At 38.3% G+C, this 25,722-nt stretch overlaps 1 protein-coding gene across 1 annotated transcript in view; it reads right to left on the reverse strand.

The window, feature by feature from the left end:
- Positions 1-5,329: 5,329 nt before the first annotated feature.
- UBE2W (ubiquitin conjugating enzyme E2 W) overlaps positions 5,330-25,722 on the reverse strand; it is a 53,645-nt gene continuing 33,252 nt past the window's right edge. Inside the window, exons 5-6 of the mRNA XM_027772995.1 lie at positions 23,882-23,957; positions 5,330-5,475 (exon numbers count right to left, since the gene is read on the reverse strand). Coding sequence (XP_027628796.1) covers positions 5,462-5,475; positions 23,882-23,957 — 90 coding nt within the window. The 3' untranslated portion in view covers positions 5,330-5,461. The remainder of the gene's footprint in view (positions 5,476-23,881; positions 23,958-25,722) is intronic.

Consider the following 25,722-nt stretch of genomic DNA (forward strand, 5'->3'; position numbering starts at 1 on the left):
GTAAAAGCTCAGTAAGTTTTGAAATCATGCTTTTTGCCTTTGAAAAAATAGAATTATTGTAGGATAAACCTTTTCTCAAAAGCCAGACAGTATATATGGCAAGAAATTGACACAGGTGCCCTTCCCAATCAACTTTTTTTTTTTTTTAAAGAGTTATTTGACTTTATTTATTTTAATTTGACTGGAGAGGGACAGAATGAGAGAAGAGGGGGAGAAGTGAGAAAGCAAGCCAGTAGATCTGGGACTCAAACCGCGGTCACCCATGTGGAAGTTGAGCACCCTTATCCACCACACTACCTGCCAGCTCCCCTAGTCCACACTTCACTCAGTATGTAATATTGGAGTTCTTGAAGTATGCTAAGAAAGACTAGCTTCTGTTCAGGCATTCCTTGTACATATTAAAAAAGCTTGAGATATTATTTTATTAACAAAAATTGTTATGTAAAAAAAAAATGATAGCCAGGGGGAGCAGCGGATGCATAATGGTCACGTTGCTGGACTCCCACATAGTCGAATGTGGTTCAAGTTCCAGACCCTGTGGCTTAAAACTCATTCCAGGCGCATGGGTGCGTGTGTGTGCGTGTGTGTGTTTGTGTCCAAAATCCTAAGAGGAGAATGGAGAAGGGAATTTCATTGTGGCCATTCCCCCACCCCGGGGGGGGGATGATTTCTCACTTTCTGTCTTTCTCTGTCTCTGTGATGAGTGCACTATAGCAAAAATCTCTCTTTAAAAAAAAAAAAAGATAGCCAGGGCCAGCAGGTGGCATGGTGGTTAAAGGCTCAAAGGCATCCTTTTGAGCTAACTCTATCGTTCGAGCCCTGGATCCAGTGGCTTGAAAAATCATGCCAGATGCATGTGTGTGCCCAAAATCCAAAGAGGAGAAGGGACTGTGGTATGGCCATCCTCTCTGGGGGGGAGGGGGTGATTTCTCACTTTTCCCCTCTCTCACTCTCTCTCTGGCAAGCGTATGCACCTCACGGTGAAAACCTAAAAAAAAAACCAACAAAAGATAGCCATATAATCATTCTGGTGATTTGTCACCTAATACAATCCTTAGTATTGACATTTGAAAATTGAAGTTAAATCACATATCAAGATCATGATCAGAACAATAATGTCAACTTTCAGTAGACAGCTAAGTTAGGACATGGTTAAATCCCACATACCTCTAACGATAATAATGGATACAAGTCTATCTTTAAATTAATGCACAATTTATGTTGAGAAAGCAAAAGCCTCTACCAATTACAAAAAATTTTTGCACCTGAAGATGGCTTAGAAATTTAACAGGAAAAATAATTTATTTCATCTGGGCAATAATTAGGTTTTGGGACAGTCCCCATCCAAAAAGTAAAGAAAACCCCCTCCAGATTAGTAATGAAGAACTAAATTATAGTTAATAGTTCATTTATCAAGCAGCCAATTATTCAGTAATTATTTACTGACTGATGAACTAAAATTAGGTATTAGAAATTTTATGGTTTTTTTTTTAACTTATAGGAAAAATAATCTTTATAAAATTAAAAAGAAAATCTCTAATGTACTTTTAATGGTATTCCTTCTCTGGTTTTCCTAACCTAAAATAAATGAGGGAAGTAGGAACAGTGAAAGAAACCTTAGAAAATATCTAAAGACCAACATACTAGACATCTGTGAGAAGAGATGGTCAGGAAGAAATTTTAAAACATACGAAACCGACTGCAGAGAGGACTGGCATGAGTAGGTGCCGATTACCAGGCACTGTCTTCACAAATCTCAACCGTGCAAAGCATGAAAGGCATTAGTGTCGCACAGAACAGTGTGGTGGTAGATGGATAATGAATCCACAGAAAGAAAAAATATGGTTAAAGCCTCAGTTCATTTTGAAAACCAAGTTACATACACAATTATAAATTTGAAGCAGTTAAAATGTGTAGAAAAATTAATAAAGTAAGATCAAGAAATATAACCAGCAGTAACCATAAAGGCTTAGAACTAGTGACACTGAATTCTTTATTTAAAAAAATTTTTGAACACACAGTACCTCCTCTTCTCTTCTATTTTTAGGAAGAAGTTTAACAAGTTTTAAATATCTCAATTCTCAAAAACAATATGCTTTTTTAAAAATAAGACTTGATTACCAGAAACATGTAATATGTAGTTACACACCATTCTCATATCACTATTCATTTCCATTATTTGTCAATTCATCTTTGATGCAATCTGGGAACAATTAAGCAGTCACTAGATACCTGTTTTAGAATCTAAAGAAATTACCTACCACAGGAATCTAATGACATTTATATCTGCATGTATTTAAAATTTCAAAAAGAAAAAGTAATAAACTATCCTAGTTATTTTATACCAAATATGTTTATATCTACTCAAAACGATAGAGATTAAGATTTTTCTCCAGTTGAATTGTTGACTATATAAAAGCTATTTTCAGCACTTTCTTCTGGGGATTAAAAAATGCTTTATCTCCCTGCTGGCTAAATGGAGGAATTACTCATTACAAGTAAATACTTTAGAAGTGAGTATTAATCCTAAGAGAACAGCCATAAAATGTATGTTTAAAAAGTTCTTTTAAAAACTGAAAACAATCCTCTAATTGTAATAATCTACAACCTATGACATTAATTCCTACTTGACAAAAGAAAAATATTTGGGGAGAGGGTACCAAGTTCATGATCTAAGCATGCATAAATAAGGAATTGTGTCTATCACTGACTTAGGAGAATTTGGCAAACCAGAAGAATGGCCTAAAATAAATAAATAAATAAATAAGAGTACACATCTTCTAAATATGAGAGTATAATTCTGCAGACCTATGCACCAAATAGTGCCCAATGAAGGAAATGCCGAAGAGGGAAGTAGCAAGTTCCTATGTACATTTTCTTGGTATTCTTGTTTCTGCAGCGTGTTACAAATAAATATTCTTTTTATTATTACAAAGACATTAATTGCCCTCTGTAGAGCAATGACTCAGATAAATGTCTTAGGACTTTTAATAATGTAACTTACATATAAAAGTAATTTAATTAAATCTAAGTGCAAAGGAGTTTTCGATAATTCCTAAATTCAAGGGAGTAATGTTACTCTGATTCTGAATTTTGAATGGTTGGTACTCCTATACTTTAGAATATTTCATCTCATTTTCTTCCCTTTAAGTCATAAAATGCACCAAAATTATTTTTCTTCAACTTTCCTCTGCTTCATTTTTTAAATGGTAACTATAGGTAGAGATAGAGGTATGTTAAAATACTGTTATAAAAAAAGTAATGGAGACTATATGACCTATTAATTCATAGTATAGTTTGTTGATCTTTGACCTGGCATATTAATTCCTTTGGTGAATAAATCTCACAGGTCATTTCTTTATAAAAGGATTTTAGTAAGAGGACCAGCAATATCAAGAGATTTCTCCCTAAACCCCTGGAAAAAGATCAACCTAATCAGTAGTTTAGGGCAGTTAAGTAAAATATGAAAATACATAATTTACAGCTACAATTTTCATATTAAAAGTGGTAAAAACTAAGAGATAGTCAAAGATTTTGTCTTGATTAAACAGGTGAACTAATAAAACTGAGAGAGATCACCATGAGAACTTAGGTATATCTAGTCATGATAAAACAAAAATGTTTAGTTTTTAGAAGTGGTAGTTGTTAACCAGCAGTATAAACAGTGTCCACAATTTGGTAGCTGGCCATAGCTTTAATTTTTTTTTTTCAAGTTATATCTACAGCAGACATATTTTTGAAGTCTACCCACCCCTGAGTTCAGTAATTATACTTTTAGTGTAAAATTATATGCCCTTAATTAACAACATGTACAAAGCTACAAAATGTTATCTATACAGAGATTAAAAACAATTTTTTAAATATTCTTAACCAATTACTGATTGGATGGTTTTACTGGGGTATACATTTCAAACCTTTTAGCCAACTGGCTTTCTAATTTTAAGCCCAAATTGATTCAAATATTTCACTGCAGGATATTTCAAAAAGAGTGCAACAATAAGGCATTAGTAAAAATAACATTGTAGTAGAAACAGATTTTGCATATGTGAAAAGGTAATTTATAAAATACATTAATCACTTTTTAAAAAGAGAACCTAGTTGTAATATCATTAACTTACATGGTACTGAGAATTGGACCTTTCAACAGTTTTTTTCTATAGAAAAATTTTATCTACCTGTAAGCAAAGTCTTTTCCACAACAAGAAAATAAAACAAATCCCTCCAGGAAAAACGGTATGTTGTGTGAGACAAATAAGCAAACATACTATTTTATAGTGTACTTTTGCCTGAATTTTAAAATAAAAATGTCCACACTCTTTTGTTAAAACATTAAGCCTCTGTCAAAAATGTATTTCTTATTTTAGGGTACAGGATTGAAGTACAAGATGATACTTACAAGTAAAGAAAATCTACAAGAAAAAACTTGACAGTTTTTCAAAGTATTGTAACATTCAAATTTGACTTAAAACATAACAAAGGAAACAAAATTACAAACATGTTTATGAATTTCCAAACATAAATAAATGAAATCATGTTTAGGCAGTAGGGCTCATGCTGACGGCTAGCAGGAAGTAACAGAGTGTAATCTACTTGGAAAAAAATTTTTAATGTATGAAGAAGAAGCCCAAATTACGGACTGCCGCAATTTAATCATGACTGCCATTTCTCTTACTTCCAGAATAAAGCCTTGATTAAACCATTCATATCCTATGTTATTCATACCTTTACTTCAGAGATTGAGGAACTATGTACAACTAATGAATTTATTTTCACCATAGGGATAACATATTGTACCTCTCTGCCAATGTTACTTGAAAACCTTCCATGTCAAAACAATTTGACAGCAGATATAAACAATTAAATAAATACGCAATGATCTTTCATTACAGTCCTTTAAAGATGCATGTTAATTCATGCCGTTAACCTTAAGATCACAGTGCATAGAATCCAAATATAAACAGTTGGGGCAACGTTTAAAGTAATGTTGGATCCCTCACTTTTATTTATAATCCCATTATAACCAATAAGTTCATTTCATAGGCCCTATCATGCATTAATCATTGAGTGGCAGGAGTTAATGAAAACTTTTTCGGTTACAACGTCCATTGCCAGCAATGAATGCTCCAAAACCTCCAAGGAAGTCATTGTTATTGCACAATACATGAGGACCTGGAACTTCTCCAAAAGCTTAAAAAAATAAAAATAAAAAATGGAATTATATTTGACATTTCCTGACACCTGCATTAATACTGTATGACTAATAAAAGCATGTCAGTTGCCTGGACTGAACCAGCGATCAACATGCACCCAGAATGCACACGAGTAAAAAGCAGTGAAAGGAAGTAGTCTTCGTTGCCTATAGGTCACTTCCAGTCAAAGGTTAAAGTTCAAAGACTGAATGATCAAAGTGCTCATTTTCTCAGTAGGACTATCTTCTGCTAGGAGGATGATAACAGTGGCATCAACAAGTATCGTCTTTAAGAAAAAAAGAAAAAAGATAATTAAAAAGTCAAATATACATAAGTAAAAACTACAAGTTAGTCTAATATACAAAAAGTTTCAAGTATTACCAAACAAATCAAATTTTTCTTTCTGGGAAATAGTTCACACAACGTTAAAAATGATGACTTATTAGTATGTTAATCCTATTTACAATAATAAATTGATATGGTATGTTAACACACAGATTATAGTCATCTTAGAAAACTCTTTCATGGGCAACAATTTAAAATTATAATGAGACAAGTAAACTCCTGATGAACACTGACTTGCTCTTTAATACAGAATAAAACATGTCATGGGCCAGTCTCTGATGTAGAGGGTAAGGAAGCCAGATCTTATATGGCTGACCACAGTTCAAATCCTAGCCCTGGCAGCTTGAAAAACAAGCTGGCCTGTGTCCCCCAAGGAGATGGAAAAATGGAGGAGCAGGCATTGTGCTATAATTGTGCCCCAGTGGGTGCTTTCTCTCTCCTTTCCCCTTGCAGCTCTCTCTGGTGAGCAGGCACCTTCTAAAGTATTTATTTAGACTACAAAGTGAAGTAACCCTTCTTTACCAATGATATGCAATCTCCAAATTAAAGAAAATTAACATTAATTTCCCTTTAGAAAATAAGCTTTCAACAGGTATAGATATATATACAAAGGGGGTCATTCAAAAACCCAGTTACTTAGTTATACCTTCTGAAAGCCTCAGCACATCACAGCTATGTAACAATTTTTTGAGTTCATGCCTCATCTTACAAAATTTATTTCATAAAATGTTGGGCTGTCGAAAAGTCATAACACATTTTTGCACAGAAAAATACATCATGACTTTTATGATAACTTAATATAGCTGAAGGATTTAATTGAGGACTGGTTATTCTTTAGAAAGAGTCATCAGAAAGAAATAAGACTGTTGGTGCCGGCAGGTGGCATGGTGGTTAAGGGTGCTGGACTCCCATGTGGTCAACCATGGTTCGAGTCCTGGGCCTGGCAGCTTGCTTTCTCACTTTCTCTCTCCATCTGTCCCTCTCTGGTTAAATTAAAATAAATAAAATTAAACTAAAAAAACACGCATTCTTTAAAAAAAAAAAAAAGAAAGAAGACGTTGGCAACTATTAGGAGTTGTGGAAGTTCTTATGTAGAAAATTCTGAAATTCTGGCTGAAATATTTTAAAATTAATCCATTTTATGATTGATAATATATATATTTTAAAAGCATTATTTATTTATTTAATTCCATTTGTTATTATTTTTTAAAGAAATATTTTAACTTTTATTTATTTTTTTTTTGAGAGTTTTTTGCTATAGGGTGTGTGTGCTCATCAGAGAGACAGAAAGCGAGAAATCACCCCTCAGGGGGGATGGCCATGCCACAATCCCTTCTTCTCTGTTCTCCTCTCGGGATCTTGGGCATGCACCCAGCGTGAGTTTAAGCCACCGGGTCCAGGACTTGAACCACAGTCGACTACATGGGAGTCCAGTGACATAGCTATTATGCTAACTGCTGGTCTCAGAAAGCAAGCCGCCAGATTTGGGACTTGAACTGTAGTCAGCCACGTGGGTGTCCAGCTCCTCAACCACCACACCACCTGTTGGCCTCCTCTATTTATTTTTGATTTGACCAGAGAGAGAGAGAAAGAGAGGGGAAAGTGAGAAGGCAAGTCACCAGGTCCGAGATTCGAACTCGGTTGGCCATGTGGGAGTCCAGTGCCCTTAACCACGATGCCACCTGCTGACCCCATTATTATTATCATCATTATCATTATTATTTTTAATCTGACTAGAGAGAAGAGAGAGAAAGGGAAAGCGAGAAAGCAAGCTGCCCCAGGTACAGGACTCGAATCACAGTCGGCCATGTGGGATTCCAGTACCTTTAACCACAATGCCACCTGCCAGCCCTAGATAAGTAAAAATCTTTAGGAACAAATTAAGTGACAGTTTACTTTTCACATCTGTTCCTTAAATTACTATGGATACAAGACACATGTTTATTATGGATGTAGAACAAACTTAGATAGGAAGTCCCTTAAAACATCATTTCTTCACTATTGGTTCCCTGAAACTAATACCAAAACCACCGACACTAAAATCTCTAAGTTAAAAGATGGCACTAAATTCTAACTAGTACGTCAAATAAGGAGGAATACATTTTAGGATGATAGTAGGTGACAATGTACATAATAAGAAAAGTGACAGAGAGGCCAGCAGGTGATGTGGTGGTTCAGGGTGCTAGACTCCCACATGGCTGACTGTGGTTTGAGTCCCAGACCAGGCGGCCTGCTTTCTCACTTTCCCTCTCTCTCTCACTCTGTCCCTCTCTGGTTTAAATTAATGAATGAATTAATAAAAAAAAAATTTTTTTTTTTGGTTGACAGACTTTTGCTACAGGGTGCGTGTGCTCACCGGGGAGACAGAAAACAAGGAGTTCGCCCCAAGGGGGATGGCCAGTCCACAATCCCTTCTCCTCCAGTCTCCTCTCGGGATTTCGGGCATGCATGTACATGTGCCCAGCGTGAGTTTCAATTTGCCGGGTCTGGGCCTCAACCCACGATCGACTATGTGGGAGTCCAGCAATGTAACCATTATGTCATCTGCTGATCCCAATAAAATAATTAAGGGGGAAAAAAAAAAGGAAAGTGACAGATAAAACTCAATTTGAGGGCTGATACTGTGGCCTACCGATTAAGGGAGTAGGATCCCACATAGCCAACCCTGGTTTAAAATTCTGGTCCTGGAAGTTTGAAGCACTTATCAGATGCATGTGTGTGTGCACCTCAAAATCAACAGGATGGAGAAATGGAAAAGGAGGGATTGTAACGTGAACATGTCACATTGGGGATGCTTTCTCCCTCTCTCTCTCTCTCTCTCTCTCTCTCTCTCTCTCTCTGGGGAGTGTACATGCCCTCTGGCAATTAAAAAATTTCAATTTGAACATAATACATTTAGTAACCACCAAAAAGCTTGTATCTACAAAGACATACTATCTTTGACAGGTAGAAACATAAATATCTGTGTTTTCTTTTGTTAGATTTTTCATTCATTATAGCAAGCTTCAAATGTGCTACACAAAATGGTTAAGAAATCCGTGTGAACATATTGTTCGTGGCCTAATCCATTTGGGTCAAATGTTAAAATGGAATTTAGGACTGATATGATACTATCTGCTATCAATACCCTAGTATATACGCTCCAGAGACAAACATAATAAGTTCTGAAGAGTTCAATGTCTTGACCTAATGGACTTGCAGTATTACAAATCCGTGACAGCTATATGTAATCAAGGATCTACAAGTAGAATGTATTTACGTAGAAAGGTATGATTCAAAGCCATGGCTACTCTTCCTAAACAACAGGACATAACTAAGAAACAAAAATACCCTCATTAATAGAAAGAACATAGTTGACTAGCCAGAAGATAAATTATTAGATACTAGGTCTGACTTACAAAAGAAAAGTTGTTAAATAAATATGTGGCAAGATAATGGCTTGAAAAACTCTCATATTAATCTTTTAAATTTTTTCTGAAACTGCAGAATATCTACTAAAATTACTCTCAAATATTATAATACCAGTTCCAAAGAGGTCACATGACACCCCACAGCTAACTTCATAGGGCTTCTGGAAAATTGTGAATGACAGACAGATATAGTATAGGAAGGTCATTTAGTTTTCCTCATAGTATAAAAACTATCATATCAATATTGGAAACCATCTCCCAAGAGAGAGAACCTCAGGGACAGAAGACTAGAAGAAAAGAACATAGTAACTTAGGTCAATAAATGTGAAGTGAGATGCTACTTCCAAGAGATACACAATATCTACATTTAAGTTTTGTCTCTCAATAGTTTAGGGAATTGAATATAAGTTTAAATGCAGAATTTAGTTAAGTGGTTTTGTAACCCAGAAGGGGAATACAAATAAAAGCTCACAACTAACATGGTAAATCTATGAATGACAGCTATGATACAGGAATTAGTTTGGTACTATTAATCTGAGATAATTTCATGTTCCATCCTCTTATAATCTTTAAAATTGCTCAGGAACGTTCAAGATGAATAGAACCAGAAGAAAGCCTGTGGTTTTCATTTAAATCTTCATTAAAGAAGATATTCTTCTACCCCTCCCCAAATTATAGCCTCTTCAGTTTGTTGAATACACCATCTAATCACTATGCTGGTTTATTTCCTTAAACCTAGGTTTCTGAAGACAATGCTCAATAACAACCTTAACCCATAGTTTATAAGGGACCACTGTTGAGTTTTCTATTACATGAAGGACAACGATTCAAGAACCACAAATCTGATCTCTGTGGAAAACCATCATTTCTGATACTTAAATTGTATGTACTTAACACTAACCTGAGGAAATAAATAGATCATGTAATTTTTTTCCCCAAAATTACTTAATTAATTTTATTGATTACTGTTATTTTAAAATTTTTCCAGAAGAGAGACAAGGAAAGTGAGAAAACAAGTCACCAGGTCCAGGACTTGAACCACGGTTAGTCATGTGTGAGTCCAGTGCCTTAACCACCACGCCACTACATTACTGAAATATTTTTATGCTCTCACACAAAAAAATACTTTGCAACTTTTCTTAGGACAATTATTATGTCCGTCTGATAATACACAACTTGGGAGCCTCATCATTCACTCATTTGTACAGTGAACTGGATGTAGGTCTGTCTACCAAGGAACATGATAGCCTTCAATCACAGGCAAATTCCTCATCTTATCTATATGCTGAGGTGAAATGTGTACTTCACAAACCTATTTTGGTTAGGCTCCTTAATTTTTTTTTAACGCTATTCTTTCTGTTTAATAGACTTTATTTGCTTCAAAATTTTTCCCTTTATTCATGAGAGCATGCACACACATGAATGTGTGCATGTGTGAGATCAGACAGACAGAGATGAACACTCTCCACAGAGTCTGGCCATTCCGTGGTTCCTCCAGGCCTCTGGATCTTGGGCACTCGTGTGTGTGCTCAGTGTGTTTCAGGCTGACTGACAGGCGATCTGAAACACAGTCTCTATGTGGGATGCCGCTTCTCTAGAACAGTGTGTTACTGCTGTACCACAGAACCAGACCTCAACTGATTGTTCAATGCATAGTAGCCACGTATTATAGGAGGCTTCTGCCTTAATCAACAACGTGGTGTATTTCCACAATGACAGTCAACTTCAAGCAACAGTAAGAAATGTGTACTCACATACGAAGTCTTCAAAAAGTTTATGGAAAGTGTGTATTATAAAACTATGCTTGGATTTCAAAAATAATTTTTACACCAAAATAAATTCATACTTCAATTTTCCATAATCTTTCAGAAATTCTCTTGTACCAGTAAAACTTTTATATCCAATGACCTCTAAATACTAATGTGGTGAACTTTTACACTTGAATAATATTAATTATTGTGTACTAAGAAATCTATATCAGGTCTGATGTATACAGAGTAATAGTAAAATAGCAGTAACAGGCTTAATTCTTAAGATACAGTAACAAGTAATGTGAAAGATCACAAATTTAATCCGATAAGTTTTTTTCTCCAAGAACCCAATACTGGTATCAGCAGCTCTGCTCGGCCTGTCAGCCGAAGACTCTTATAAAACTAGGAGATGAAGTAAATTTCTTGTTTTCAATACAAGTCCCTCACCATCCTTTATCTTGGAAGCTCCCCTTAAAGTACACACATTATCACCAACCTAAACCAAAACCTCTCACCTTTCTGCTTACATCTGACAAGCACTCTACTTTGACCCAAATATGTGGGCTAGCACCACACAGGAGGGCTATCGGGCTTGACATCTAAGGAATACAATTCCATTTGGTTTCTAAAAAACTGAAATAGTAAGTATTTCAGAGAGTTTATATAATTCCAAGTAAGCCTTTGTTCACTCTCCAATCTTTCTGTTTAACTTTGCAGGTCACATAAATAAAACTGGTCTGCCCTGTCATCCTCTGGGAATTTATAGACAATGTTAAGAAATAACAAGAATGTGCCAGCACCATGGCCTGGTGGTTAAGGCAGCTGGATTCCACATGGCTGACTGTGGGGTTTGAGTTTCGAACCCCAAGGCTGGAGCAACAAGATTTGGGCATATGTGTGTGCATGCCCCAAATCCAGACAAGAGAAATGGAGGACAAAGGCTTGTAGTGTGAACATTCCCAAAGGGAAGTGTTTTCTCCCTCTCTAACTCTCAAGTGAGTGCAGGATCCCTCTGGCAAAAATTAAAAAAAAACCAAAAACAAGAGTAGTTCTTGGTAACTTGGTGTTATAATGAGAATATGATCAATGAAGATTTTCTGGAATTCTAGCAGCTAAGCAGGAAAAAGATAAGCGGACATGTTTTATGAGTATGACTGCCTTCCAAATTCAACTATAAAGCTGAGATGAGCTACTATCCACACTGCCTCTAAGTGCGATTCTGTTATCTATAATGGAGAAGACAGTAGTACACAGTTAAATGCTTTTGCTATTGTTATCTCTTTGAGAAAGAGGAAGCGAGAGAAATCGGCTGTTTTAACAGGGTCTCACCATATTGGGATCCTTCTGCCCTAGCCTTCCAGCTAGCCAAGACTACAGGTGTGCCTCACTGTGCTTGGCCTGTTTAGGTTCACAGAGAACTGAACTTGGGTATTTCATGTATCCTCAGCCTCCAAATAACAGCATGTGAGCAGCATGGCCCAGATGCTTTAGCTTTTTCAAAGGGATGGCAATGCTTAAGGAAGACAGTCTCTGCAGCCATGCTGGCTGGACAACAGAGTGGCTGCTGTTCCGTCCTGGTGTATACAAACTACCTATGCTTGCTCGACTGCCTCAGCAACAAAGTCGTCCCTTAAGGGGAAGGAGGAGCATGATCCAGGCATCCAGGCTTCCTAAGAGATAGAAAATATATTAGGGATGGAACCAGCAGATGGCGTAATGGTTACATAGCTGGACTCTCAGGTAGTTAACCCCTGTAGTCCAAGTCCTGGACCCAGCCAGGGCATGTGTGTGCGTGCTCAAAATCTGAAGAGGAGAATAGAGAAGGGATTGTGGCATGGCCATCCTCCCACTGGGGGGGTGATTTCTCACCTTTTGTCTTTCTCTGTCTCTCTGGTGAGCACATGCGCCCTATAGCAAAAAATCTCTTAAAAAAAGAAAGAAAATATATTAAGGATAAGAATAGGGTTGATCCTGTAGCCAGTGGGTAAGGGTGCTAGATCCCACATGACCAACTGCATGGTTTAAACCCTGGCAACTCAAAAAACATGCCAGGCATACAAACATGCATGCCCCCAAATCCTGAAAGGGTAATGGAAGAGATTACAGCATGACCATGTCCTACTGGGGGGTGACACTGCCCCACTCCTCCCTCTCTTTGACCAGCACACATGCCCTCTGGCAACTATTTTTAACAAGAGAGAGGATAATTACTACAAGTCTAAGATGTTTTTAAATAGAATTGTCTGTGAATGAGAAAAATGTATCTACCCAGCATTGGAATTAGGACTAGGTATCATGATTCAGGTGAAATAAAATCCTGTGCTTTTAAAAACTGGCTAACATGGGGCTGGCAGGTGGCATGGTGGTTAAGGGCGCTGGACTCCCACATGGTCAACCATAGTTCGAGTCCCAGACCTGGAAGCTTGCTTTCTCACTTTCACTCTGTCCCTCTCTGGTCAAATAAAAAATAAATTAAATAATTCATTCTATTCTATTCTATTCTATTCTATTCTATTCTATTTATTTATTGATTGATTGATTGATTGATTGAGAGGTTTTTGCTATAGGACACATGCGCTCGCCAGACAGACAGAGAGAGAGAGACAGACAGAAAGTAAGAAATCACCAGGGGGGATGGTCACGCTGCAATCCCTTCTCCTCTATTCTCCTCTCGGGATCTTGGGCACGCATGCACATGCGCCCAGCATGAGTTTAAGCCACCGGGTCCGGGACGCAAACCACGGTCGACTATATGGGAGTCCAGCAACATATCATTACACTAACTGCTGGTCCCATAAATTAAATAATTCTTCAAAAATATTAAAAAATAATAACTGGCTAATTTAGAGCCAGCTCATGGAGTGGTGGTTGGGAGAGCTGGATTCTACATGGCCAGCTATGTGTTCGACTCCTGGACCTGGTGGCTTGAAGACAGATCAGATGTGTGTAGGTGTGTGCCCAAAAGCCCAAGGGTAGGGGAAATGGAGGAGAAGGGATTAGGGTGGGGTGCCTTTTCACTTTCCTTCTCTCTCTCTTCTCTCTCTCCAGCAAGCACATGTACCCTCTGGCTGAAAATTAAAAAGAAAGCTAATTTGAACTGGGAAAAAACAGGAGGCTATCTTTAATCTATTAAATATAAGAGGCTAAATTTAATGAAAAAATAAATTCCTATACAAGGTTCGGATTTATTTCAAATGTCAAGAGTTAATTTAGTTTGAAAAGGATTTCTTTTTTTGATACTTATTGACTTATTCAGAGATTAGTCTCCAAACTATAAAAGACCTATACTTCAGTTATGAAAGTATAGATTTCTCAGTTAATAGATGGAAAACTATAATTCTACGCAAAATAACTTCTACTATGAATTATACTTCATTTTAAATAATTAATCCTTATATTCCTGGTTTTACTATAAGACCTTTCACCATTTTTTTTTTTTTCTTTTTCATTAGTTTGCTACAGGGCTTGTACACTTGCCGAGGGGAAAGTCAGGAATCATTCATTCCTTGGGGGGATGGCCACTACAGTCTCTTCTTAATTCTCCTCTCAGGATTTTGCGCACACATGTACACTACCCAGTGTGACCTTCAAGCTGCTGGGTCCAGGATTTGAACTGTGTAGTCATCCATGTGGGATCCAGACACCTTAATTTCTATGCCACTTGCTGATCCCCTTCCCCCACTTCTTATTCAAAAGTAGGTTAAAAATTTTCAGATATATTCTTAGATGAAAGACTTATAAATCCTTTCAACTATTCAATCTACCATCTGAGAAGCTTGAAAGGTATCTTTTAAAAACTTCTCTATTGGAGAGGAGGAAAGTAAAACAAAAGAATAATTCCAACAGTGGGGTGAAAGACTATACTTTCTAAAACAATGTAGTCTCAAGTTTTTAAAACCTTAAGGTGGTTTAAAAACCTTATGGAGGGGGAACCAGCAGTTAGCGTAATGGCTATGTCGCTGGATTCCCACGTAGTCGACCGCGGTTCGTGTCCCGGACCCGGTGGCTTAAAACTCACGCCGGGCGCGTGTGCGTGCGTGCCCAAGATCCCGAGAGGAGAATGGAGGAGAAGGGATTGCGGCGTGACCATCCCCCCTGGGGGGTGATTTCTCGCTTTCTGTCTCTATGTCTCTCTCTGTCTGTCTGGCGAGCGCACGCGCCCTACAGTGAAAATCTCTCAAAAAAAAAAAAAAAAAAAAACACTTATGGAGGTACCAGCAGATGGCATAGTGGTTACATTGCTGGACTCCCACATAGTAGACCACTGTTTGAGTACTGGAACCGGTGACTTAAAATGCACACCGTGCCCAAGATCCCAAGAGGAGAATGGAGGAGAAGGGATTGCGGCGTGACCATCCCCTCTGGGGGGTGATTTTTCGCTTTTGGTCTCTATGTCTTTTTCTGTCTGTCTGGTGAGTGCATGCACCCTATAGCAAAAACCTCTCAAAAACAAAAACAAACAAACAAAAAAACCCAACCTTATGGAAAAGGCATGAAAGAGGGAAAAAATGTTTTTAAATACTTTTTATCATAGGGCGTGTATGCTTGCCAGAGAGAGAAAGAGAGAGAGGGAAAATGAGAAATCACTCCCTTGTGTGTGTGTTGGGGGGGGTTTGGCCACACTGCAATCACTTCTCCTCCATTTTCCTCTTGGGATTTTGGGCATGTATTTATATGCACCTAGCATTATCACGGTTGGCCATGTGGGAGTCAGTGGCTTAACCTGCACACCACCTGCTGGCCCCCAGAAGAGACTGAATCTCAAACAGTGTGACTACTTCTTAAGAACTGTGACCCCTTTAATTTGTTTGACTTAGTGATGTTTGTCAATAATCTTGGTTAGCTAATCCTAAATTTTGATGAATCTGAGAATGTACTACAAAACAGAAAAGGAACAGAGTGAAAAAACAGTTTGGTGTCTCATCCTAAAATGCAAGAGGATACAAAAAAGAATGAAAAGCTAGCAATGTGAAATGAAGTAAAAAGCTATTTAATTAAAGTGGGGCCTTATTAACAATTTTAAGGGACCCTCGGTACTCAGGAAGACTTCTTTAAGCCTGATTATTATTGAGTCTATTTGGAAACCTGTTTTGTCTAAAAATCCCTGTAACAATAGTTATTAATGCTTAATTCCAACAAAATTAACTGGGGCTATCTTAAAAACTCAACAAAACCAGCAATCCAGGCATAGAAACAATGTTTATTAGGTTCCTCTGAGGAAGGAATACTCAACGAGGTATGATGAAAAAGTTCCCAAGGAGACAGGTGTGGCCCAGCTGCAGTGGTGCAGCAGTAGTGCACCACTCTGACATGCTGGAAGCCAGTGGAACATGAGAGTTTTTGTTCCCTGGTTGACCTGGGAACAGGAGAAAGGAGAAAGGATTGCAGTGTGAGCATTCCCAAAGGGAAGTGTTTTCTCCCTCTCTATCTCTCTAGTGAGTGTATGAGCCCACTGGCCCAAAAAAAAAAAAAAAAAAAAAAAAAAAACAGAACAAGAGTATTTCTTGATAACTTTGTGTTACAATGAGAATATGATCAATAAAGATCTTCTGGAATTCTAGCAGCTAAGCAGAAAAAAGATAAGCAGACATGTTTTATAAGAAGTATGACTTATAAAACATGTATATTATATTACCAGAGCAATGTGTCCCTAAGACTCCTGGAAGGCTGGAGAAGAAATGCAACTTGAGACACTGTTATGAGTACTTGTCGAGGGACCAGCAGTTAGCATAATGGCTATGTCGCCAGACTCCCACGTAGTCGACCACAGTTTGAGTCCTGGACCTGGTGGCTTAAACTCATGCCGGGCACGTGAGTGCGTGCCCAAGATCCTGAGAGGAGAATGGAGGAGTAGGGATTGTGGCATGGCCATCCCCCCTGGGGGGGGGATTTCTCGCTTTCTGTCTCTCTGTCTCTGTCACTCTAGCGAGTGCACATGCCCTATATCAAAAGAGTACATGTTGGGACCAGTTAGTGTAATGGCTATGTCACTGGACTCCCATGTAGTTGACCGTGGTTCGAGTCCCAGACCCAGTGGCTTAAACTCATGCTGGGTATGTGTGCATGTGTGCCCAAGATCCCAAGAGGAGAACGGAGGAGAAGGGATTGTGGCGTGGCCATCCTCCCCCCCCCCTGGGGGGGGGTGATTTTTCACTTTCTGTGTCTCTGTCTCTTTGGCGAGCACACGTACCCTACAGCCAAAAAAAAAAAAAAGAGTACTTGTCCTTCTCTCCCTCTCTCTTTCACATGAAAGAAGTAAGTAAACTTAAAAAGGGGGGGGTAGGCAGCAGGTGGCACAGTGGTTAAGGTGCTGGACTCCCATATGGCCAACCACGGTTCAAGTCTTATACCAGGTGGCTTGAAACTAATGCAGGGCACTTGTGCATGCATACCCAAAATCCAGGGAGGAGAGGGGATTGAGGTGTGGCCATCCCTTTGGGAAGTGGGGGTGGATTTCTCACTTTCTCTCTGATGAGTGCACATGTCCTATAGCAAAAAAATCCCTGTCAAAAAATCTTCCACACAAAAAAAGAATAAATAAATAAAAGGGGACCAGCAGGTGGCATGGCGGCTAAGGTGCTAGACACTCCCACATAGCCCACCACAGTTTTGAGCCCTGAATTTGGTGGTTTGCTTTCTCATTTCCTCTCTCTATGGTGAAATTAAAAGGAATGTATGAATGAATAAATAAAATTGAATAAATAATTCTTTTAAAAAAAAAATCTCTCACAAAAATAGTTTGTATAGGGGACTAACAGGTGGCGTGGTGCTTAGGCCAGCTGGACTCCACATGGCTGACTGCGGTTCGAGTCCCAGACTTGGTAGCTTGCTGTCTCACTTTCCTTCTCTCTCTCTCGCTATCTCTCTCTGGTCAACTTTAATAAATAATGACAATGACTAAAATGAAATAATTCTTAAAAAAAAAAAAATTAAAAAGCATGTGTAGGTGCCAACTCCATGTACAGATCCACATGGCCAACTGTGGGGTTTTAATCCTAGACTTACTAGCCTGAGAAACATGTCAGGCACATGTGAATACATGTGCAAAATCCCAAAAGGGTGTAGCAAAGGAAGAGAAGGAATTGCTGTGTGACCATCGCCCATGGGGATGGTTCTTCCAACTAATCCCAATTCCCCTTTAGCAATCCCCAATGAGTTCATGTGCCCTCTAGCAAAAAAAGACAGAAAGAAAAGAAAAAAAAGTGTGGTGGAAGGATTCATTTCAGGCAAATAGCAAATATAAAGTCAGCAGATGGTGGAATAAGAAATAAAGTACGTATTATAAATAGGGCTCTGGTGAACGTTTCACAAACAAAAATTTCTGGCATTAGATGGATTCTTAGAGGCCTAACAGAAACACAGGGTTTGATCTTGAACTTTACCTTTTTTTTCTTTTGGAGAGAGAGAGAGATTCTTGCTATAGGGCGTGTGCAGTACACTTGCCAGAGAGACGGAAAGCGAGAAATCATCTCCCAAGGGGGATAGCCGCACCACAATCCCTTCTCAAACCGCAGTTGACTCCGTGGGAGGAGTCCAGCAAAGTAACCATTATGCCATTTGCTACTCTCAAACTTTAGCTTTTTAATCACTGCTAAACTGTTTACTTAAAGGATTACACTAACTTGCTGTATAACATCAGCAAAGTATGAAAAGTTTTAGTCTATTCTTCACTCGCCTTTAGTACTGCATTCATTTTATTCAACTGTTGACGCAACAATTACAGTTCAAAATCTTAAACTGTATTTTTTTCTAAGCTGTACTTTTTGCCTAAGCTGTTAATTATGTATTCTTTAATAACTGTCATATAGGGTCTTCATTTTTTTTTTTAAACTGATTGCCAAAGAACGCATATGCTTATGAGAAAAGGGAGGGTTAGAAAGTACTTCTACCAGGCCATACCGCAATAAATTTTTCCCTCATTTCACCATCCTGTCAAGATTTTGCATATGCATGCACGAGCACCTAGTCTTTTCTTCAAGCCTTTTGGCAGGTATTTGAACTGCAGTGGTTACATTAAAAGTCAGGGGCTTTTTTTGTTCTCTAAGACAGCTTTTTTGCTATAGGGTGCATGTGCTCACAAGAGACACAGAGACAGAGAAAAAGTGAAAAAGAGAAAGTGAGAACACACACACCATGGGGGATGACCATGCTGCAATCCCTTCTCCTCTTAAGATTTAGGGCGCATATGTACACGCATGAGAATGTTTTTCAAACTTCAGGTTCTAGGATTTGAATTGTGTGGTCAGCCACCTTTATCTACGTGACATTTGCTGGCCCCCAAAACCTCAAAAATTTTTAAAGGGTAATCAACAAAGTAAGATGATATTTCTTTAATGGGGACTTCTAACTTAATAAGGTTCCCTCTCCTTTACTGTTAATGATACCAGAACTAAAATCAGTACACAAGAAATTGAAATTTCTATTTTGAATAACAAGTTTCCCAAAAGTCTAATTTGTGCTAAAGATTAAGGACTGAGCTGACATCTAGTGCTTTCAGGGTAAGAGCAATGACGATGTTCTGCTGAGAAGTCACCCTGGTAGAGTCCTCTCTGTCCTTTTTTCTCTGTCTGTCTCTCTCTCTTTTAAAATTTTTTTTTTTTTTGAGAGATTTTCACTGTAGGGCACGTGCGCTCGCCAGACAGAGAGAGACATAGAGACAGAAAGCGAGAAATCACCCCCCAGGGGGGAAGGTCACGCCGCAATCCCTTCTCCTCCATTCTCCTCTCGGGATCTTGGGCACGCACGCACACGCGCCCGGCGTGAGTTTTAAGCCACCGGGTCCGGGACACGAACCGCGGTCGACTACGTGGGAGTCCAGTGACATAGCCATTACGCTAACTGCTGGTTCCCTCTCTCTTTTAAATTTTTAAGGTATCTTCTTGAGTCTGAAATCCTCCTTTATCTTGGTAATAATCTCCTCCTCTTTCCCACTCCCATCTAAGAAAGGCAAAAAGGGCAGGCCAGAAGACTGAATCCACCATGAGAGCAGAGATCTAGTGCTTTCGCGTAGCATGCTCGCTCGTCGCACGGTTTTCATATATTGTTTTAAAAAATTAACAAATAATTTTTGGTATTTGCTTTTTCCTTTCTTCTCTTTTTTCTTTCTCTCTTTTTCTGTTTTCTTATCCTTTTTCTTTTACTTCATCACTTTGCTACTAAGCTTCCACACACTGAGTGTCTAGATAGGTCTAAGTGAATAGTAGCCAAGCATCCAAATACTATTAGGGTCCTCATATTCCTCAATTCCTACTGAATCTGTGACACGAAGGGAGAAAAACATAATGCCAAAGAGTTTGCAGACCACCTCCTCCTGTGTGCCACTGATCACTCAGATTGAACTCCTAGAAATTAGGAAGAAACAAATAACCCATCAGATAAATAGAAATCACTGGAGAGGCACAATAAATATGGGAAACCAAGAAAACCCCTCTGTCCCAAGAAAAAAGAATAACTCCTTTTCATCCACAGACAGTACAACGGAACTCATTGATAAAGAATTTAGAATATTGGGACCAGCAGTTAGCGTAATGGCTATGTCGCTGGACTCCCATGTAATCGACCATGGTTCACGTCCCAAACCCGGTGGCTTAAAACTCACGCTGGGCGCGTGTGCGTGCGTGCCCAAGATCCCGAGAGGAGAATGGAGGAGAAGGGACTGCAGCGTGGCCATCCCCCCTGGGGGGTGATTTCTCGCTTTCTGTCTCTCTCTCTCTCTGTCTGTCTGGCGAGCGCACACGCCGTATACCAAAAACCTCTTCAAAAAAAAAAGAATGTAGAATATTCACAGTGACAAAGCTGACGGAGGTGCAAGAGAAAAAAGATGATGAGACAATGAGACAATGAACACCAGAAGAAAAGAGCTGATGAGTTCCAGGAGGTGAGGAAGTTCTTGCAAGAGCTGAAGGAGGAAATACACACCATAAAAAGGAATCAAATTGAACTGTTAGAGATGAAGGCTACAATAAAGGAAGTCAAAACTTCCTTTGAAAGTATTAAAAGCAGACTACATCATACAAAAAATAGAATTTCAGATGTAGAAGACAGAATTGCTAGACTGGTAAAATCTACCATGAAGACTGAGAAAATAGCAAAAAAAATGAGAACAATATACGATAAATATTGGATACATCCAAACATCTGGATAATTGGTATCCCAGATGGTGAAGAGACTAATAAGGGCATTGATAATCTATTCCATGAAATCCTTGAAGAAAACTTTCAAAACTTTGAGAGACATTCAAAGATCCAGGCCCACAAAAAAAAAGACCCCAAATAGTATAAACCCAAGAAGATCTTCTCCAAAACACATTAGAGCCAGAATGACCAAAACCACAGATAAAAACATGATAATAAGATTGGCGAGAGAGAAATGTCAAGTTACCTACATAGGATATCCCATCAGACTAATAGCAGACCTTTCGTCAGAAACAAGGTGAGCTTGTAAAGAATGGGAAAATATACTCAAAGTGCTGAGTGAAAAACAATTTCAACCAAAAATACTACATCCAGCAAGATTATCCTTCATATGGGAAGAGAAGACAAGAACATTCTCAGATTAAAAAAAAAAAACAAAAAAACTGAAAGAATTTACCAACACCAGTTCTCTAAAAAGTTCTGAAGGAGTGCATGCCAGGAAAACTAAAGTCAGACACAAAGAAATAAGAGTTCTAAAACAACTAAGAAAATGGCCAGCCTAATAGTAGGGACAAGTCCAGAGTTGAACGTTACCTTCCAGAATTAAAACGGAAAGATCAGATCACAACAGAAGATAAAGTACATGAGTTTGAACTGGTGAAATAGAATTTTCTGACTTTTAACTAAAACGTTACTGATTTTCTATGCTTTGTTTTCCAGAGTTAAGGATTTTTGGCTTCTCTTGAGTTGTGGACAGGTCCATGTACCTACTATTCGAACAGAATCCTAACCTGTTTCCTGGCTTTAAGTACTAACCAAAGTTCTCTTAATATTTTTCAATTTATTAAAGCTAAAACTGCCTTTCTTAAAATTAAAAAATATATTTTAAAAATACCTATTTAATGACCACACTTATATTGCCTTCAGTAGGTGCTACTTTATAGTATATTCACTCTACCCACAGAGTTTCATGCCTAAAGTCAACATGAGTTCACAGATATGTATATATCAGTTGAACTTACTATTGAAAGTATTTAGACTAATTAAAATATTTTGGGAATTAATGAAATGTGGAAAAGAATAAAAGAATGGAAGGCAACTACAGATACCAGAGATAGTGTAGGAGGAGGGTGAGATATGGCAGAAGTTGAGAAATGGGGAAAAATATATATACAAAAAACAAGAAATGTAAAATTATTTGTTGACGATAACAAGTATGATTAAGCCACTTAACAGTGTATTCTGGATGGGAAATCCCATTTTGTATGCTGCAGTGATTTTCAGTGAAAGAATGCAAAATTAATTAATTAAAAAAATTATTGGAACCAGCAGATGGCGTAATGGCTATGTCGCTGGACTCCCATGTAGTTGACTGTGGTTCGAGTCCTAGACCCGGTGGGCTTAAACGCACGCAGGGCACGTGTACATGCATGCCCAAGATCCTGAGAGGAGAATGGACTGCAGTGTGGCTATCCCCCCAGGGGGTGATTTCTTGCTTTCTGCCTCTGTATCTCTGTCTGGCGAGCACATGCGCCCTAGCAAAAATCTCTCAAAAGAGATTATTAAGGACTACATTTTGTAATATAGTGATATAGTCTCAGAATGTTAAAGTTCACTAGTACAATGATTATGATTTTGTTGTTCTATTAAAAAGCTAAAGGATCAGCCTATGACATGGTGATTAAGGAAACTGGATCCCACACGGCCAAGTATGCAATTCAAGCCTTAAATGGTGGCTTGAAAATCAAGCTGGGCACGTGTCTGTGAGTGCCCAAAAGCCCAAGAGGAGAAGAAACAGTGGCATGGCCACCCCCATGGGGAGTGTTTTCTCACTTTCTCTGGCAACCTCATGTACCCTATCAATTTTTTTTTATTAAAAAAGAGCTAGACTGGGGCAACAGGTAGTATGGTGGTTTAGGTGCCCACTCTCATATGGCTGACTGTGGTTCGAGTCCTAGACTTGATAGCTTGCTTTCTCACTTACTCTCTCCCTCTCTCTGTCACTCTCTGGTGAGAACACATGCTATACAGAAAATTAATAATAATAGGGACTAGCAGTTAGTGTAATGGCTATGTTGCTGGACTCCCATGTAGTCGACTGTGGTTCAAGTCGTGGACCTGGTGGCTTAAACTAACGCTGGGCGAGTGTGCGTGCATACCCAAGATCCCGAGAGGAGACTGGAGGAGAAGGGATTGTGGTGTGGCCATCCCCCCTGGGGGGTGATTTTTTGCTTTCTTGTCTCTCTCTTTCTGGTGAATGCATGCACCCTATAGCAAAAAACCTCTCTCTCAAAAAAAATTAAATTAAAATAATTCTTTTTTTAAAGAATTATTTTATTCAACTTTCTTTTCTTTTCTCTTTTTCTTTTCTTTCTTGCCCTCCCTCTCTTTCTTTCTTTCTTTGACCAGAGAGGTACAGAGCAAGAAAGGGACCAAGAGTGAGTGAGTAAGAAAGCAAGCTACCAGTTCTGGGACTTGAATTGCAATCAGTCATGTGGGAGTCCAGTGCCCTTAACCACCATGTCACCTGCTGGCCCCTAAAATAAATAATTCTAAAAAAAAATCTAACTTAGCAAGACTAACTTATCTATAAAACATCATTTTATATATACATACATACATACATAAATATATATATATATATATATATATATTTCTTTTAAAGGTTATTTCTTTTTTTTCTGTCATAGGACATGTACACTCAGCAGAGAAAGACAGTCACAGAGAAAGTGAGAACTCACCCCCCAGAAGGATTGCCATGGCTCAATCCCTTCTCCATTTTCCTGACATTTGGGGCTTGCATGCACAGGTGCCTGGTGTGATTTTTAAGCTGCCAGGTCCAGGACTTAGAACTGGGGTCAGCCATATGGGAATCCAGAAACTTAACCAATACGCTATCTCCTAGACCTCATCATACATTTTAAAGAATTTCCACTTTACAAATACCATTTAACATCAATTTTACCTTTCTCCTTTTTCCCCCAAGCCTTAGCAAACATAATTTTTCAAACTAAAATGTTAAAAAGTTATCTTTCAAATTAAAACTGCTTACCATGATACCACCATTTTGTTTTCTTTGGATTCTTGTTACACGTTCGCACATAAAAAGAATTATCTGGTGGTCGTCTCTGAAACAAAAAGAGTTCAAACAGATAAATGTTGTAAAATAGGGAAACTATGGGGTAGATAGTATGGATAAAAGTTTAAGCAAAACTGCTACAATATAAACACCAATTGTTAACTGAAAGAATAAATACTATAAATGTACTTCCAGAAAATGTACACTATTAACACCTAAAAAAATTGTTTTTAAACAGAGGTGCTTGTGTACGGTCTGGCTTGTGCTCCAGTGAAATGCCCAGAGAATGACTATCAACTAAGAATGACTATCAACTAAAAGTAGCAGCATTAAGTTGTAAAAAATTCTAGTTTCATGAATCTTGTTATCACGTTAGATAGAATTTATTAGTTTTGTGAGCTAATTAAAACAGAGAAGTCTACCTAGTTATTAGGTTTGTCTGCAAATCTATAGCAACTTACAAACATTTTCAAAAAAATTATTATTTTACTACATTATCACGAGGATGAGACCAAAGGATTCAGTTCTAAACAATATGTAAGAGGAAAAAAAATACACTGACATTTCTGATACATACATGCCGTCACTAAAAAAAGAGGATAAATATATGGATGATCTGCAAGGAGTTACGTCAGAAATAGGGATACTAATCTTAACAACACCGAAGTCAGACTACAGAACATTTATCATGAAAATTATTATTTTCATCTTTTAAATTTGTTGGAGGTATATGTGCTGGGGGGCAGCGCAAGGAGAAAGCACTCCTCCCCCAAGGGGTGTGGTCATGCCACAATAACTTCTCCTCCATTTCAGCTCCCTATCAGGACTTTGGGCATGCACATATACATGATGGCGTATTTCTCAAGCCAGCAAGAAAGGATTTTTGAATCATGTGGTTGGCCATGTGGCATCTGGCTCCCTTAACCACCAGGCCCCAAGGCCACAACAAAAACATATCACTTTCTACAAAGATCTAGAAACATGACACATTTACTAAATCTACTGAAGGAAGGTTTATAGATACATACAACAGATATCCTTATACCTTAGTCTTTCTGCCTACTTTCTGAACTATTAGGACTGATAATCTGATTTTTTCCTACACTTAAATATTTTATGGCGTTTATACAAGGTGTTTTTAGACTTAATTCTGTTTCTCTAACTCATGAAGATGAGATATGAAGGGAATCCTTTCACCTACTTGCTCCTATTCAAAAGAAGTAGATTTTTTAAAAAAGAATTATTTACTTGCTATTATTTTTTAAAATTTGACCAGAGGGAGACGAGAGAGGGAGAGAAAGGGAAGTCAGAAAGCCAGCCACCAGGTCTGGGACTTGAACAATGGTTGGTCATGTGGAAGTCCAGCACCATAACCACCATGCCACCTGCCAACCTAAATTTAAAAAAAAAATTTTTATTTAAATTTATTTAGTTAAATTTAGTCAGAGAGACAGAAAAAGAGGAAGAGAGAGAGAGAGGGGGAAAGCAAGAAAGCAAGCCACCAGATCCAGGACTCAAACCACACTCAGTCATGTGGGGTCCAGTGCCCCTAACCACCACGCCACCCATCAGCTCCAAAGTAGATTTTTTCAGATATCATTTAAGTAACGTCCATCCACACGACAATTGTGAGTAGTAGTACTACTAGATAGCAGGAAGGAAAACAGCTAGTCAGAATGCCCAAGATTAAAAGAAAACAAATGATAAGTGCTAGCCGGGGGTGTGGTCAAAGAGAGACTCTCTTACACTGCTGGTGGGAATGTAAATTGGTCCAGCCACTGTGAAAAACAATTTGGAGATTCCTCAAAAATCTA

This window comes from Tupaia chinensis, unplaced genomic scaffold, assembly GCF_000334495.1.
Source record: "Tupaia chinensis unplaced genomic scaffold, TupChi_1.0 Scaffold000002_1, whole genome shotgun sequence".
In the NCBI taxonomy this organism is placed as follows: Eukaryota; Metazoa; Chordata; class Mammalia; order Scandentia; family Tupaiidae; genus Tupaia; species Tupaia belangeri.